Source organism: Nycticebus coucang, chromosome 10 (genome assembly GCF_027406575.1).
Source record: "Nycticebus coucang isolate mNycCou1 chromosome 10, mNycCou1.pri, whole genome shotgun sequence".
NCBI lineage: Eukaryota > Metazoa > Chordata > Mammalia > Primates > Lorisidae > Nycticebus > Nycticebus coucang.
The window spans coordinates 85,295,445-85,312,704 of record NC_069789.1 but is presented as its reverse complement, the minus strand read 5'-3'; the positions used below and the strand labels follow the sequence as shown (position 1 = coordinate 85,312,704).

General features: G+C 45.0%; 1 protein-coding gene across 3 annotated transcripts in view; it reads right to left on the bottom strand.

The window, feature by feature from the left end:
- Positions 1 to 17,260, bottom strand: part of ASTN1 (astrotactin 1) — a 335,437-nt gene that overhangs the window by 42,244 nt on the left and 275,933 nt on the right. For all 3 annotated transcript variants that reach the window (XM_053607621.1, XM_053607622.1, XM_053607623.1), the window contains exon 17: positions 5,060 to 5,328. In XM_053607621.1, coding sequence (XP_053463596.1) covers positions 5,060 to 5,328 — 269 coding nt within the window. The remainder of the gene's footprint in view (positions 1 to 5,059; positions 5,329 to 17,260) is intronic.

The window sequence follows — 17,260 nt, the reverse complement described above, 5'->3', positions numbered from 1 at the left end:
AGGAATACAGCAGTGTCTCAGGTTACAAAATCAACATTCATAATTTGGTAGCCTTTATATATATCAACGATAGTCAAGCTGAAAAAACACTTAAGGACTCAATTCCATTCACAGTAGTGCCAAAGAAGATGAAATATTTGGGAATTTATTTAACAAAGGACATGAAATATCTCTATAAAGAGAACTATGAAACTGTAAGAAAAGAAATAGCTGAAAATGTTAACAAATGGAAAAACACACCATGCTCATGGCTGGGGAGAATCAACATTGTTAAAATGTACATACTACCCAGAGGTCCAGAGGTTTTTTTTTTTTTTTTTTTTTTTTTGCAGTTTCCGGTGGGGCTGGGTTTGAACCAACCACTTCCGGCATATGGGGCCCGCACCCTACCCCTTTAAGCCACAGGCACCACCCATTTGTGCAGAGTTTTAACTCTGTATATCTCCGGCTCATCAAGCACTCTGAATGAACACTGTATCCTCCAGCTTCAGGCTTTAAGCCTGGTACACAGCAAAACTTACTGTATTGTCTGGTTGAAGAAACCATATTACAACCAAAAGATGCATTGTTTGAATGCCACGAAACTTCCTTTGAGATAGGCAGAATAAATAGAAAAGAAATTGTGACTGCTGCCTTAGAGAGTCTTCAATCAACAATTATTTGTCAAGCAACCACAAGGGGCCAGTGACTGAGTTAAACATTAAGGACACAGTGATGCGCAAGACACATATGGCCCTTGTGTGCACAAATCTTACAAAAAGCAAAAGTTGCCTAAATAATCAAATAGCCACACTCATGGTAAAGACTTCAAAGGAAAAGGGTGAGATGCTGTGAATGCATATGGTGGCAGGAGGGACGAGGAAGGTGGCAGTCTCATAGAGGGCTTTGTGAAGGCCCTTTTTATCTGAGCTTTGGAAAATAGATCAAAAGTTATTTGGTTAGTTTGCAGCCCATGAATGGACTAACAAACTGTGGTATATGTATACCATGGAGTACTATTCAGCCATAAGAAAACATGAAGACTTTACTATTTACTGGATGGAGGTGAAACACATTCTTCTTAGTAAATTATCTCAAGAATGGGAAAAAAAAATCCAATGTATTCAATACTGATATGAAACCAAAATATAAACAATTACATGTCCACACAAATGATAAAACACAAATACAGTCTAGCAAGGGGGAGGGGAGAGAAGGGGGAGGGGAAGGTGATTGGCAGGAGAGGGAGAGCAATTAACGAGATCTCACCTAACCTGCACAATGTGAGGGTGTTCAGCACACCCCGCTGGGTGAGGGGCTCTGCTACGACTTGAACTTTACTTTGGATGTGAGAACAATATAACCTAAAAATTTGAACCCTCATATTAATTTGAAATTTAAAAACGAAAGTTATTTGTTCACAAAAGTTGGAGTAGTGTTTCAGGTAAAACAAACAAAAAAAAAATTAGGAAGAAGACCAGCCTGGATGAAACTTGACTTCTAAAATAAACTGAAAAAAGTGAGCCTGTGAGGACAGAGTGAGGGCAAAGAGACAGTGAGTGAGAGGCAGGCAGGACTGCGACATTGGGCCTTGGAGGTCATGATAAGGCAAGGTCACATTTCAAGAACAATGGTAAGCCATTAAAGTATTTTCAACAATGGAGGAACATGATCAGATATTCAATCAAAAGGAATGAGGACCAATACCCATGAGGACAGACATTTTAAACTCCATTTCTTAAAAGCTTTAACTTTCCACCGTTGATTCACTCCACAAGAGTCCCTGCTCTCTGAATCCTGGGCTACAGGTAACTGCAAATAGTTAGATGAAGGTAGAAGATTAAGAAGGAACCAATTTGGAAAGTAAGAGAAAGAGAAATTGTATTTTTCTTTTTTTTTTTTTAGTGTGTACGATGTGCCAGGCATTGCATGAGGAATTCACATTTGTTAGCAGATTTAATCCTGATTCTAGAAAAGAAATAAAACTGTTATTGTTCTCCTCCAAGGTGAGTGGCTGAACTTTTAGGCCAAATCCATCCATTTATTTGTCCATTCTTTTCATCCATTCATTCATTTTCTGTAGCGGGAAACCAACCATAGCTAGGCCCTAGGATATCATAGAGGAAAAAGCATTTCTCCCTGTCCAGAGGGTAGTAAACAACTGTGATAACAGGTGATGGATGTGTGCTGTAAAAGGGGTGTGTACACACACAGTGGGAGTTACATGAAGGAATACCAGCGTTGGCCCAAAGTAAGGGAGGGTTCTGGACAGCTGGTGGTATTTGGGCAGAAACTTGAAGTACTAGTAGGAGTTGGCCAATGGCAGAAATGTGGGAGAAGACCTTCTTGGGACTGTGAGTTTGAAGTGTGAAGGGCCAGATGGAGGAGAGACAATGTGTTGTGTTGGAAGAGGTCCAAGGAGTTAAATTTCAGAGTATAGAGTATAAGATGTAGAGTGGTAACTATCTAACCATGTAGGTGAGGACAAAATTGAATCACAAACTGCCTCCTAATGCTTGCTAAGGACTTCAGACGGTATTCAAGAGATTCTACAGAGCCATTAAATTATTTTGATGGAAAGTGATCAGAAGTTCACATTAGATAGACAGTTCTGCGTGGGAGAGCACTAAGAAGTCCACTGTATAAGAGGGCAGCCCCAGATCACAATGGACGCCTGAAATTGGCCGTGACAGAGGTATCATAAAAAGAAGATGCATTCAACAGATAAGTGTAGGTCTTGACAATGGAATAGATGTGGGAATGATAAGGATATTCTAGGAAGCATTGCTGGTCTCCAGTGTGGGCAACTTAGTGGAAGATGGTGCCATTCACCAGGATAGGAGCACAACAGGGATGGGTTTGGGGTGGAAAACCACGAGGGCAAGATTGTTGGGTTTGAGATACCTGTTTGGTTATAGGGTCTGACCTATTTGTTTCTTTACCATAATCACAGGTTAGACTGAAATATAGCCTCAAAGATGATCAGAAGAGGACAAGTGAGGCCAGGAAAGGAGCCCAAAGCTATACAAGGGAGGAAGAGAGAAAAACACACACTGAATGCTAATGTCATGACTTAGCACCTTTCTCCTCTTCCTTAGCTTCCTCACTCCCACCTTCACTCTTAGAAAATCAGAGGAAGGAACGTGTGATGGTGACTGAACTCTAGCCAGGGGCTCCTTGTCTATGCATTCAGAAATTAAAGCGTTTAAAATACAGCTGGATGGAAAGCATCTCCCTGCCCTGCTCTTGAGACTGTCTGTGCAGGGAGAAAGGGAAGGGCCGAGGTGTGGCGATGCCGCAGAACATGCTGACTGTTTCCACCCCTTGCACTGGGGTCTCCTGCCCTCTGCAGCTCCGCACATCCACGCTGCAGGATGGCTGGGCACGTGCTTTCTGACTCCACTGCTCCCAGGCAAGCAGCCCAGAAGCTCTTGGGGTGTCAGCCGTGGCAGCCTGGGGTGCTCCTGGGAGACCACAAGGGGCAGGTAAGGGTGGGCCGGGTGCTGGGTTGAAGCCACTGAGCCTCTGAATCTCTGAAGTGACCCACCCCCCTTTGTCCTTTGCAGCCCCCTGTTCTACACTAGTGTCTCTTCTCCCACCCCTCCCCCCTTGTCCACCTCTCTCAGACTGCAGAGGCATTTGTAGGCTACGAAAACAATTCATCCTCGTGTTCCTGTGAAAAACCTTATTTTCAAACATTCCAAGAAATATCTGTGGCAGAGGCGGGCTGGGGAGAAACACATGCACATACAAAATCCCTCCTGTCGGCTGAGCATTACCTATGAAACAAACTGGGACACACCAGGTGTTCTGTAAAGGGGAAAAAAGAAAGCAATTATCACCCCACCTGGACGGGCACACCTTGCAGGCAGGTGAGCCGCTCACTGCTGCGGCTCCTGCTACATTCTGTCCCCAAGGCTGCCTTTGCTCACAGTCTCAAAAGTCCCACTCCTGGAGTGCCCTTGTTTTTCCTTGATTGTTGTTGATGCTGTTGTGTGTTTTGATGCGCTCTGATCACTCTGTCCTTGAGCAGGTCGGAGAGGTAGGAAATGAGCTGAGACGTGGTCTCTGCCACATTTCCCCAGCTTCTCCTTCTGGGCCCATTCATTTTCCTCTGGCATCTTTGCAAAGGGAGTGGCAGAGGCAAAGGAAGATTGGCTAGGAAGTGTCATGACCTTGCGCATAGCAAAAGATCTGTGTGGTGAGGAGTGGTGGCTCACATCTGTAATCCTAGCACTCTGGGAGGCCTAGGCGGTGGATTGCTTGAGCTCAGGAGTTCAAGACCACACTGAGCAAGAGCAAGACCCCATCTCTACTAAAAATAGAAAAACTAGCTGGGTGTTGTGGCAGGCATCTGTAGTCCCAGCTACTTAGGAGACTGAGGCTAGAGGATTTCTTGAGCCCAGGAGTTTGAGGTTGCTGTGAGCTGTGACACCACAGCATTCTACCCAGGGTGACAGAGTGAGACTCTATTGCAAAACTTAAGAAAAAAAAAATCTATGAGGACATGGCATTTTGTTCTTGGAGGCAGAGTGATGGGCAGAAAACCACCCCCCTCCAGGCCAAGGCAGCCAGAGCCTTCCCTTTGGGACCGGTGCCTGAGATGCTCCTCTTTGTCCAGTGGCAGCTGACCGAGGCTTGGAGCTCAGTTAGGGGAGCTGGCCCACCTCCAAAGCCCACAAGCCATGAGACAGAGCTGAGCCTCCTCGTATGACCTTGGAACAACCATCCCCAAGGCCTGAGGTTTCTCTGAACAAGGACTTAGATGACTGCAAACGCTGTGCCTCCCTGTCTACCTGCTTCCTTCCAGCTCTTTTTGCTTAAGTTGTACACAAATGCCAAGTGCTCAGTTGTGACTCCTAAATCATATCACCGTGGGTGTTGTGGATGCAATGATTTCGACTTAAAATGCAAACATGCAAATCTAAGCAAATTAGGTCCCTGGATAAGCTTAACAAAATGCCTCACTATCCATATGCTAGCATGGTGCTCAACTGTGCCCTGTCACTTCCTCGTGCCATTTGGAAAGCCCTCTGTTGTTGCTGATAACTCCTCCAGCCAAGCATCCCAGGCCTCTTACCCTCTGGGTCTGGTTGTTGGTCACTAGTTCATAGAGGGGGGCTGCTTTGGTCACCTCCAGCAGGACTGGCTCAGCAGGGTAGTCAGGGCTGGATGTCACATGACACAGGGGGCAGGATGAGGGGCATCGTCCCTTGCTCTGGCACTCCATGCGGACTCCAGCAGCCATGCGTTTGGTGCCAGAGTCTGACAGGCTGGCGATGTACTCTGGGAACGTCAGCACCTTGGGGTCTCTTTCTCGCTCCTCTGACTCATCGGATGGGGAGTTGCCTGCGGACACAAAATGAAAAGAAATAGGGAGAAAGTCAAAAGCTCAAGGACTGGCATGACCTCATGCCCCACCCCACCCCCCCATTCTTGGCAGATCAGAAAATACCCCTGAGGGTATAAGAATGTGATTCTGCCCTCCCACTTAATTTAGGTCACCCACCCTCTCAGAAACCCAGAGATCTGGAGACAGCCCTTCCAAGTGTGAGTCCCAGTTGTTTCCTCTCTGAGAAAGGTCCTCGCAGGAGGACGCTTCTGCAGAACCTGTGCTGATGGCCATGATCCAGAACACAAATAGTAACAACATGCTTGTTCTATGACTCAGTTTCTTCTTCTGTAAAGATACTAATAGTACCTACCTCTAGCATTGTGTAATGCATAAATGGCAAAATGTTTTTAAAGCATGTAATACAGTGGGTAGCATCTGTCAAACCACTGTCATGATGGTTTCAATCACAAATACAGTTAAGATTTATGGAGCCTGAAAAGGTGAGATCTGTTCAAAATCTCCTTTAAGCACTGCACAACTCTCTGCATGAAGTTCTAGCACTGTGCTCATTTTACAGATGAGGAAAGTGAGGCCAAGAGCTAATATATCGTGAGAACTAGGGTCTGAATCTATGTTTGTTTGATTCCCAAATCTTCAGGTCATAGAAGAAGAGGACTTTCTCGCTTCATTATTAATCAACATATTAGAGATGCGGAGAGAATTTGGACTTTTTCAAAAAGACTTTCACTCTACAGCCTGAGAGATGGGATGTTGTCATGTTTGATGAGTAAAAGGTAAGGAAGCTCTTGATCTATTTTTGGTGGCAAGCATGAGAAATATCCAACAGAGAATAACAGTTTGTTTCCTATAAAAGAAAGCACTGCTTGATTTTTCTCCTCCCAGTCCTCATTCTCCACTCAGTTTATTCATTCAAAATGAAAATAGAAATAGAGTTTGTGACAAAAAGGCACTGGGTTACTTAAGAGATTCCTGACCTCTTTTGGTACTGTTGCAGTCCCGAACATGAAATGATTTTAGAGAGACTGCTGGGCTTTTGGAAATTATGAGCATATACATGACATTCACTCTGGTCCTGAACTCATCAAAAATGTGATACTTGATAGGTTGGATCTTTGGGGGAACTGGTTGGAAGGTTTTGCAATGTGGTTTCAAAAGGTGACTGTAAGATGTGGACTCAATAACTTCATACAAGCCTTCTCTCCTTTGGGGTCCAGGGAGCTCTCTGCTTTCCTACGTCTTGTTTTCTATGCAATAGGAGCCCATCTGGAAATGTCATGAGGCATTTGGGCATTGTTGTTTCATGGGTGCCATCCTTATGTGGATGAGGCATCTCTACCCCGCAGTTCCACTGACATGGGACTCCTTCTGTCCCTTGCCAAGGCAAAGGACTTCCTCGGTTACTATAAATATGGTATGCAATTCATTTCACATCTGCATTTGTTAAATAATGTGCCCAGAGTTAAGTTCACGCCCTTCATATGTTATAAGGAACTGCATGCACCAAAACCAAGCAGGATAGCATCAGGTGAAACTAGTCCCCAAATCACCTCAGCCTCAGGCATGTCTTGATTGACATTTAAGTTAACTCAGGCAACTCTGTGGCTGGAGTATTAATTAGTAAAGTGGCCACAGCTGGCCCAGGACTGGCCTCATCCAGCCCCGGACCAGGCCTCCAATCTTCAATACACTGTGTGGACCAGGCAGGAATGAGTGGCGGTAGGCTGAGATATTTGGATCCTTGGTGTGATTTCATTCATTGGGAAATTGAGAAATTGAAATCCTGCCCCACCCCCCCCACCCCCAATCAGTAAAGATACAGTTTCTTTACAAAATAAGATGTTTTTGTAGAAAGTTATGGATTTTGCTTTACTTTTTAATTTAATTTTTATTAAATCATAACTGTATACATTTAGGGGGTCCAATACGATGATTTTGAAATTTCTCCATGCAAGCCTTGTCCGAGGGCTGAAGGGTCTCTTGGTGGCCTCTTACACATCTTCGACAGAGGCGGGAAAAAGTTTCCAGAAAAGGACCGCTAGGTGGCGATATTAAGTCTGAAATGACTTCAGAGAGCCGAGAAACGTCTCCAGAAATTTTGTGACTGTGGAAAATAAACTTATGAAAAAACAACGCATGTCTATTTAAAAAATATTGTGGAGGTACAATTTTTTTCAGTTGGATAATAAAAAATGTAAGAGATAGAATGATTACATAACACTTATTCTAAGGAGAAAAGTACAGAGTGAGGGGCATAGGTAAAGACAGGATAATTAAAGGAAAACAAAAGAAGGGAAAATAACCCCCCCAGTACCCTTAACATGGACTGAAAGTTACTTTAAAGGGGAAGTAACATGCCACCAAATTCCTTTCCTCTCTCCTTTAATCCCCAAGTACCCAGAAGCTGCCCGCATCCCACTCACGCGTTACTGAGGATGCTGGGGTCTCACAAACCATCCGGCCACGTGGGGGCGCTGCCACCACAGACTCCGGCGCGGAGGGCTCGTCAGCCTCCTGCCCAGCTCACGTCACCCATCGCCAGGGCTGGTGATGGCTGGAAAGGTTTGCGGGGCTGCTCCCCTTGCTGTTGTTTCTTGGCGATCCCAGTTCAAAATCAAGATTCAGCGAATCCCCCTCCAAATACTTCAGCCCTAGATACTTGGCAAGGTGAGGGAATACAGAGGAATGGGAAGGAGCGTGCGGGAAACGCTGGTGGGGCCCACCACCGTCTCCTTTGAATTCAGAACCCTGTGCTCTGTCTCCTGAAAATCTACCATTCCGCATACAGAGAGGGCCCTGTTGGAGGCCAAGGCCAGCTGTCCCCCTGACCCCCTCTTCAGACAGAACTAGGCCAGAGTTGTCTGGAGAGGAAGGAGCTAGATTTACTGTGAAGTAACGAACAGCGAGCTCCCCAAAGTTATCTATTCAGGATCCAGCGAAGAATGGGGATGTGTGTGCGAGGGAGATTTTTCACAGAAGAAATGCATTTCCTATGTGCAGTTAAAGATACAGTTGGGAAATGCTCTTTAAAATGATGGAGTCCGGTGATGAAAGCCCAGATAAATCTCCCTTAGCCCAAAGAGAGCACCTATAACCATCATGTCTGTGGTAAAGGAGAGAGTAGTTCAGGTCCTAAAAGCTCCAGCAGAGTCCCATCTTTGACATTTGCTTTTAACTCCCCCTGCACTGGAGTGGGAGGTGGAGAGTTGCCTTAAGGAGATTCCACCTTATTTCCTTTGGGAGTGAGTTTTGGTTCATCTCCCCTCTTCTACCCTCTAAAGCAGGGGTCCTCAAACTGCGCCCCACGGGCCACATGAGGTGGTGTGATTGTATTTTTTCTCGTTTTGTTTTTTTACTTCAAAATAAGATATGTGCAGTGTGCATAGGAATTTGTTCATAGTTTTTTTTTTTTTTTAAACTATAGTCCGGCCCTCCAACGGTGTGAGGGGCAGTGAATTGGCCCCCTGTTTAAAAAGTTTGAGGATGCCTGCTCTAAAGCCTGGGTAGACATGTTCTAGTGATTGGAGACACTATGCTCTTAGAAGGGAAAATAAACCTTCTATGTCAATACATACTCATAAGAAATAAACCATAATTAAGGCCTCAAAAAATCATAATTGACAACGGTGACATCTGCTAAAAATGTCCAGGTGTGGCTCTCTCACCCCATTTGCTGAATTCACCCCTTTGCTCTCAGGAGAGGCTCTGGAGTCCAGTTAGGCACTTCACTTTTTTACAAGTAGAAGAACATCCAACCTGGAATGTAGTTAACAACCCTAAAACTGCAAAGGATTTTGCAAATACAGTTTGCTATAAATAAATGCCATTTGCTTTAGGCTAAATCTGTATCCTACAGCACACAGTGGATAAATTCCCCCAGTAGAATATCATGGTATGAGAACATGGGCATCCTTAATGCTCAGCATCTCACTGTGGATGTGCCCATGGCCTTCGGCATGCACATATTGACCCACCTCCAATCAGGAGCACCTGAGGGTGATAACAGTAGTGACCCATTCTCATTCAGGGTCTGCTCTGCTGCCAGAAACTGACAGGTCGGGAAAGCAACTTAGTTGTTAGGAAGTAAATTGGTACAATTCCTGTAGGATTCTGGGACTGCTTAAGAATCTCTCTCCTGAGTTGGTGCCCAAGGCAATGAGATGCTAATGACATCACAGCTAGAACTACAAGAGGCACTTCATTAGGCAGCAGAGAAATCAAATGCAATCTAATCAGATCCCAGTTTTTGGAGACAGCTCAGGATCCATAGGAAAGAAGGCTTGACTTGGGGTGAATGAAGCAAAGTCACAGTAGATCACACCCTGAAGCCCCCCACGACCTCCCCCAACCCTCAACCTACTTACTCTAGTGTTCCAGCCGGGTTTCCTGGAGTTACCTGAATTCACATTTCTGTCTATCCCAGGCTCTAATCAGTCTTGCAGGGTGTTTAATTGTGTCTTCGGACAGAGAGGTCACTCTGGTATTCAACTGAACTCCCAGACCCACCATGATGACATACTTTCTGGGACCCAAATCAAATACGATGCAGTGGGTTAATAATTAGAAAAAAGAGGATGGAGCATGAACTGACCACTTCTCTCTCCACCTCTATATGAGATGATAAGCTTCCTAGGGTCAGGAACTTTGTCTTTTTCATCTTTGAAATTCCTTTGCCTAGTTTTGGTCTATCTGTCTACTTACATCCATGAATATATTGGACTGAATACATTAAGTCATAATCACAAATTTAGATTTTTACAAAAAAGAATCAAAACTAAAGCTTCCAACAATCAAGCAGAAAGAACAAAGCATTATCCTCAAGACAGCCAAGTCTACACCCCTAGCCGGGATCTCTCCCACAGCTAACAGAACCTTAATAAACTTCCTTGCATATCCACTTGCATGTCCCACAGGCACCTCAAACTCAACGTGTCCCAAGCTGCAGTCATCATTTCCTCCACATTCTCAGCAACTGTGCCTCCTCCGGCAGGTCCTAGCTCAGCAGAAGGCATCACTAACCTTGCTACTTGCTCCAGTCAAAAATCCTGGCTTTGTCACTGGTGCCCCCACACGCCCATTCTCTCTCTCCTCTCTTTCTGTCTCTTCCCCTCCCCACCCCCACCCCATAACCTAATCTTCCTAATCTTAAATTTATATGCTTTTTCTCCCCAAAGCATCTCTCTCTCTCTCTCTCTCTCTCTCTCCATGCTCACGGCCACCCAAGGGCAATTGAAAAGTGCACCATCTGAACCTCACTGCCTGGGTTTGATTTCTGAACTTACCCCTTGCTGGATGTGGGGTGAGGTTCCTCGTCTTTGTTTCTCATATAAAAAGTAGGATAATAACTAAATTGACTTAGTAGGGCTGTGGAAAAGGTTAACTGCTGTCATTCACAAAGAAAGTCTAGAGCTGAGCCTGGGGCACAGCGATGCTTTCTGAATTTGCTTACTTATCCACTGCTGGTCTACTTCCCAACATTATGAGGCTGTCATATGGTGGGTTCCTTGAAGGACAAAGTTCTGTCTTGTGCGCCACTATTAATATCCCACATGCCTATACGTACTGTGCATTAATGTATTCAACAATTCATTACACAAATATTTACTGAGCGACTACAAGTGTTTGTTGAATTAATAAATCATGTCTAATGACTTGTCTACAAAGTGACTACCCTCTGGGCTCTGCAGGTACTAACTAGACAGGCTGGGTTTAAATTCATCTTGGGAAGTGCTGCCCTGGGTTCTTCTAAGATGTTTGACTTTTTGTTTATGTGCTTGTCCTTTCCTACAAATGAATTTGCAAGTTTAAAAAACAAAATCCCTTACTTTTTGTTCCAAAGTTAAGGTTGCTGTATACTTCAGACCCAGTTCATTGGTATTTCTTCAGGAAGTTTCTAGAAATAGCAGAAGGTCTTTGTTATAAGGATGCCCTGCAGCCAGCCCCCAGAGAGCAGTATGTATGGGGCTTGAGGTCCAGTGGAATAATTAGCAGTCATTATATACCCACAGGGTAGCTCAGCAAAACACCATTAACTAGACTGTTAAAGAAGTGTCTTCTGGAAAACTGAATTTTTTGTTTAATTGATACTCAACCAGAAAATGCTTACTTTCCCTCCAATCGTTGTTGATATTTTTCTTTTCTAAAAATGCAGTTTTCCAATTTCCTGTCTGCCTCACGAAGCATTGCCTACAAAACAGAATTAAACCTGTCCCCAAGGAGCCTCCAGGTGACGATTTTGTTCATCAATTATGACTATGCAGATTTGGAAGCTGCAGGAGACAGAAATAAAATGGTATCTATGTCTCGAGCAGCTTTAAAAAAAATTTTTATTGACAACATAAGGTTTTATTTTCTTAAAATTATCCCCTTCTAATAGGCATGTTGTCCAATAAATAATTGTCTGGTTGAGGTTAGGTTCCTGGCTAATTAGGTTTACATCAGATTGAGGTTTTGGCGTCGATGCTTTTGCCAAACGTTGTAGTCAGCTTTGGCAAAGGAACAGTAAATTTAATAACAAATTGACTAAACTCATCAAAGCCTCCATTTCTGGTCAGTAATAGTGAAGTTCCATCTGGGATGAGAGGTTGCACTAGAGCAGCGGTTCTCAACCTGTGGGTCACGACCTCTTTGTAACAATGAAAATACATCCTACATATCAGATATTTACATTACGATTCATAACAATAGCAAAATTACAGTTATGAAATAGCAACAAAAATAATGTCATGGTTGGGGGTCACGACAACATGAGGAACTGTATGAAAGGATCGCAGCATTAGGAGACATTAGGAAGGTTGAGAACCGCTGCACTAGATTAAATGGCAGGAGAGCGTAGTCTACCAAAGTACTAATAGAATACAAAAATGGCCTTTGAAATTTAGCTGTGACTCCAGCTGCACCCACTTTATTAATCATACACTTAGTGTGAAGAAGAAATACAAAGATAGCTCAGCAAAGCAAGACCCTTAGTAAGGACTTCTGGAGAGTCTTCTCCATAGATGACGCGTCTGGAGGGGAACAAGAATTAAATCCCAGAATCACTGGGAAGCCCGAAAGCTTTCCGTTAAGGAAGAGCTCTTCTGATCAGCTAGACTGTTAGTTCCCAGTGGGCAACACGCTGCCTTTTGTTGTCTTGGACTGTCATGGCCTGTCATACCCAGGATTTGACACTTGGACGTGCCGGACAAATACGCAGGGATGGAAAGACGCAAAGGGAATTTAGCCCTCCCTCATCTTTGCCTAAAATTCTTCAAATGGCAATCTGAAGCTTCATTAAGATTCATCATAAAAGTAAGACCAGGGAACCTGAGGTGTGTCGGTGGAAACTCCCAGAAGAATTTGCTAAGTGCATACAAGGGGGGACTATGGAAGACTGAGCCGACTCCAAAGCCACCCCACCAACACGCACACCCCAGAAAAAGTGTCTCCTTGTTTCTCTCTCCCCTTCCTTCCTTCTCTGTATATTTTTTGAGAGCTACTCTGCTCCCCCTCTTCCTAACAGAGGTAATTCTACTGGTACTTTGTACCCACATCCAGAAGAGTGCCAGCCACGCTGTCACAGGCTGTCTTGGCCTCCAGGGTAAGAACACACTCATCTGTGTGCCCTGGAAACAAGCACCTACCTGTTGGGGAGGAGACTGACCCTCAGTCCTGGTTGAACTGTAACACATCTGTGTGTGTCTGTCTTATACCTATATTTTAAAACCTTTTATTTGGCAATTTAAAGTTTATCTGATTCCATTTTTTCATCTGCCTCTTACAATCCTATTTCTTTATTCACCAGATGCCTTTTGCATGACTCAGAGCTGATTGCCAAGGTTTTTGTTCTTATCAAGTCTCTTCCCTAGTGCTCTAGGACTGCCATAACAAACTACCAACAACCGAGTGGCTTAAGATAACAAAAATGGTACCTTTCTGGACGCTAAAAGTTCAAAATCAAGATAGTCCAGGGCTGTGCCCCTCTGAAAACTCAGGGGAAGTGACCCACCTTGCTCCCTCCTGGCTTCTGGTGACGCCCTGAACTCTAAGACATCCTTGGCTTACAGCTGCGTCACTCCAACTATGGCCTCTGCTGTCACATGGCTTTCTTTTCTGTGTCTGCGCCCCAATCTCCCTCTTCTTCCTCTTATAGGAACTCTAGTCCTTGGATTTGGGACCTACTTTAAGACCAAGATCACCTCATTTAATAAATTACATTTGCAAAGACCCTATTTACAAAGAAGGTCACATTCTGAGGTTCCAGTTAGGCAAGAATGGGGGGGGCACTATTCAACCCACTACAGTGTCCATACCCTTTAGCATTGTGAAATTGAGCTGTGGGCCCTCCCTTCATCCATAACCCGTGACGGACAGCTCATTTGCTGACATTTGGGGATGGGCAGTCCATCCCCCTTGGCTTCCTCCTGGGGCACATGGGACATGGGAAGAGGGAACAAGTTTCCAGCTCCATCAGCATCCCGCTGGCCGCCCCAGCTGTGTGCAGCCTCTTGTCAATGTCAAAATAAACCTGACATAGAGATTCAGAGTCACAGCCTTCGGGATGTGCAGAGCTGTGCTGGATTATCCCTGCTGTTTCACTACAGACAGAGCAGCATGGGGAAAAGGAGGGGGGGGAGGGGACGGGGCTGGGAGAGAGGTGAAAATGAGGAACACCTGCAGGATTTGCTATTTTCAAATCTCCATTAGCAGAAAGACAACGTGAGTGAGCGGGGCATGCCCAGCACGCCGCCAGGAAAGAGCTGGTCTGGCGAGTGAGGCTCCCTCCCCTCCCAGTGCCCCCAGTCTGGTTTTCCCTGGGAAGGCTGAGCTGAGAAGCCAAGTGTGCATCCTCAGATCACTCAGGAACAAGTGTCTCTCCTCTTTGCTGTCTCCGGGTCTTCCATGGGAAGGAGCCAGGAAAGCATGCAGAGAAATAGCCTGACAAGTGGGGGGGGGGGAGACTGTGTCAGAGAGAAACAGAAGCGGAGACCATGTAGAGAAAAGGAGCTCCCTGCATCAGCGTTGGCCTCAGAGGATGCTGAGGGCCCACTGAGCTATGGAGTGGAATTAGTGATGCATCTCTCCACTACTGTGTAGCATTATTTCTCGGCCAGGAGGTGCACGTGAGTCCCATGAGCATTGCCAGAAGCATCAGCGCAGTGGTGAGCTCTTCACAGCTCCATCTACTCTGGGGAGGACCCCTGACTGCTTACCCGTTCGTTCTCTACCTCGCCTCCCTACAAGTGCCAGCTCCTGCCTCCTCATCTCCTTCACACCTGGGCTAATGGAGCACGGGGCAGGGAATGCCTAGATGGTTCTAAGATGGATAAAACCAACATCTTACCTTTACCTGCCTTAGCTCCACAACATAAAATCTCAGCTGCACATTGCATATACAAATCTATGTCAGGCTAGGAGCTGATGTGAGTTATGCGCAGGGAGAGTCCCTCAGGGTACACAGCTCTGTAGTGGGAGAGTCAATGCCTCGCAGAGACCCTGGGAAAGCCGGCTTATAAATATCTTTAACTACCAAATGGTCTAGAAATTTTTAATAAAAATATTATTCAATAATAACACTACTCCAACCGGCAAGGGAATGTTGTAACAGTCTCCATTTTCCTCTAGACACTCATCTGGCTTCTGTTTTTCAAATGAATTTGGATGTTAAATCCTTTTGCTGCCCTGACCAATTTATTCTGCAAATTAACTACATATGACAGAACTTAAAGTCCGTTACCACTTAGCTCTGCCTCACTGAAATTTATGCTGCTTCCCTACCCGCTGGAGCCACGGGCTCAAGCAGACAGGGGCGCTTGGTGGAGATTTGGGTTTCTACACGGTTCTCTCACCTCTTGGTCCTTATCTCTTGAGTTCTAAGCTATGATTTAATGTTAATAAAAAAAAATGCGCTGAGTGGATGGGACTCTTTTCACCTCTCAGTGACCCTGCCCTTTGTTCTAAGACACTCTGGTCTCTGCAGTTGCCTCTCCCAACCTTAACGAAGCCCTCATTATGAGATGCGGTTTTATAGAGCTGCAATCCAAACTGTTGGTGAGGGATATTCCAGTGGCTTGGATAGGACTGCAGTACCATTTGTAGGTAGTAGGGACAGCTGGACACAGGGAAACGAAGGCCAACAGACAGGCCTCAGATTTTATTAAGAGAGCCTGGTGAGAAAGGTGGCAGAGAGAAGTAGTGCCATGGCCAGCCGCACACACATCAGGAGTTGGTTCCACTCTGGGTGTCCCTAGCAGAAGGTGTGTCTGCAGGGAGGGCAGTCAGGATTACAGTGCACCTGGAGGCAGAGCCATAAACAAGGGTTGTAGTAATTGCGGAGTTTAGGACAGATACCTGGGGGCAGGTTTAGCAGCTCTCCCTTCAAATATCTGAAGGGTTGTCACGTGGAAATGGATCACATGAATTCTGTATAATTCCAGAGAGCAGAATATGGGTTCAAGGTGGTGAATGATGGATAGATGAGTTTATTAAACCACAAATATTCAGTGAGTGTCCACTATCTATCAGAAACCATACACAGTGCTCATTTTCCAGTGTGCATGGAGGGGGGCGTGGACAGAAAGGTAGGTGAGGATATGACAAGGGGGATCATCAGAGGCATGGGGCGGTGCTTGGGTGTTTACAGAAGGAAGTATTGAAATCTACTCTGGTGGGTGGTGGGGAGGTAGGCTCAAGGACTTGATTCCCTGAAGGATGATTTTTGCGATCATTTACAGTTGACACAAAGTAGGCTGGGGAGCCCTAGATGTGGGGAACTCTTGACTAGCGGAGATGTTCATGTAGAAGCTGGCTAACCACTTGTCAATGCTATCAAAGCAGGATGAGCACTGCAAAAGAATGAGTTTCATGTCCCTTTGTCCCTTTCACCAGCCATTACCGTAGGACCTGATCTGTTCAGGATTCCCCTCAGTCAGCTCAGGTGGGGAAGCACACGCCCCAGGGGACCCTGACTCAGGCCGTCTTCAGATAGCATGTTGAGATCACCACCCAAACCAGAGTAATTTATTAAAAATTGTCACAACATTTTTTAAATAATCTGTAAAGGCACACCAATATATAAAGGAGATAAAAAATGAATAGACTCCTTAGGCATTTAGCACCATTACTGGTTGGTGAAGATAAACAACTTCATTGTTTATGCAGCCACTCAAGCATTAGTCAGATCCCCAGGGTACAAGTGGTCTAATTCTAAAACTACTGATTTAAACCCTGATGTGACCTTGGCCTGAACTATGAACAGAGGTAACCAAAATGCTTCCCTCACCAGTGAGAAGGTTGTTGACACAAGTAGCAGAATCCATCACTGACGATAGTCACTTTGCTTCCTGGATTTTTCTAGACAAAAAGCACTGTGCAGTCAGTCCTACTTTAGGGGGAAATATTGAAAGTAGAAAACTTTTATACTCCTGACCAAGGAATCAATCTATTCAATCATGTCATTTCATCTTCTTGTGAAAATGGGACTTCACAGAGAAGCAAAGGTTGCAACACCCCTGTAAACAGTCCCATGCGATGGGATGGACACTGACAGTGAGGGGCAGATGTAGAAGCCAGAGCCAGTGCTGTTCTGCAGACAACAGTCACAAAGGTGTGCTTGTGTTAACAGATAATGTTATTAACTTACCCCACTCAAATGCCATAAAGAAAACTATCATTATGTCCGACCAAGAAGGTGCTGTGATTTTATGTTGCCCCCCTACGTACTTATAATGATAGTAGATATTAAAGCAATAAACATGAAAGCAACGTAAGTGTGTGGGCCCCACTCGGGCCCCTGCTAAGGAAGGTGGAAGCTGGTACTAATGTATCAGGGCCCAGTTGCCAGTTATGATAACCAATAAAGATGCACATTAAAGGCCTGTCACTAAGGTTTTCTTTAACATCTAACTCTCTTGCGCACACACACACACACACACACACAGTTTGTCTTTC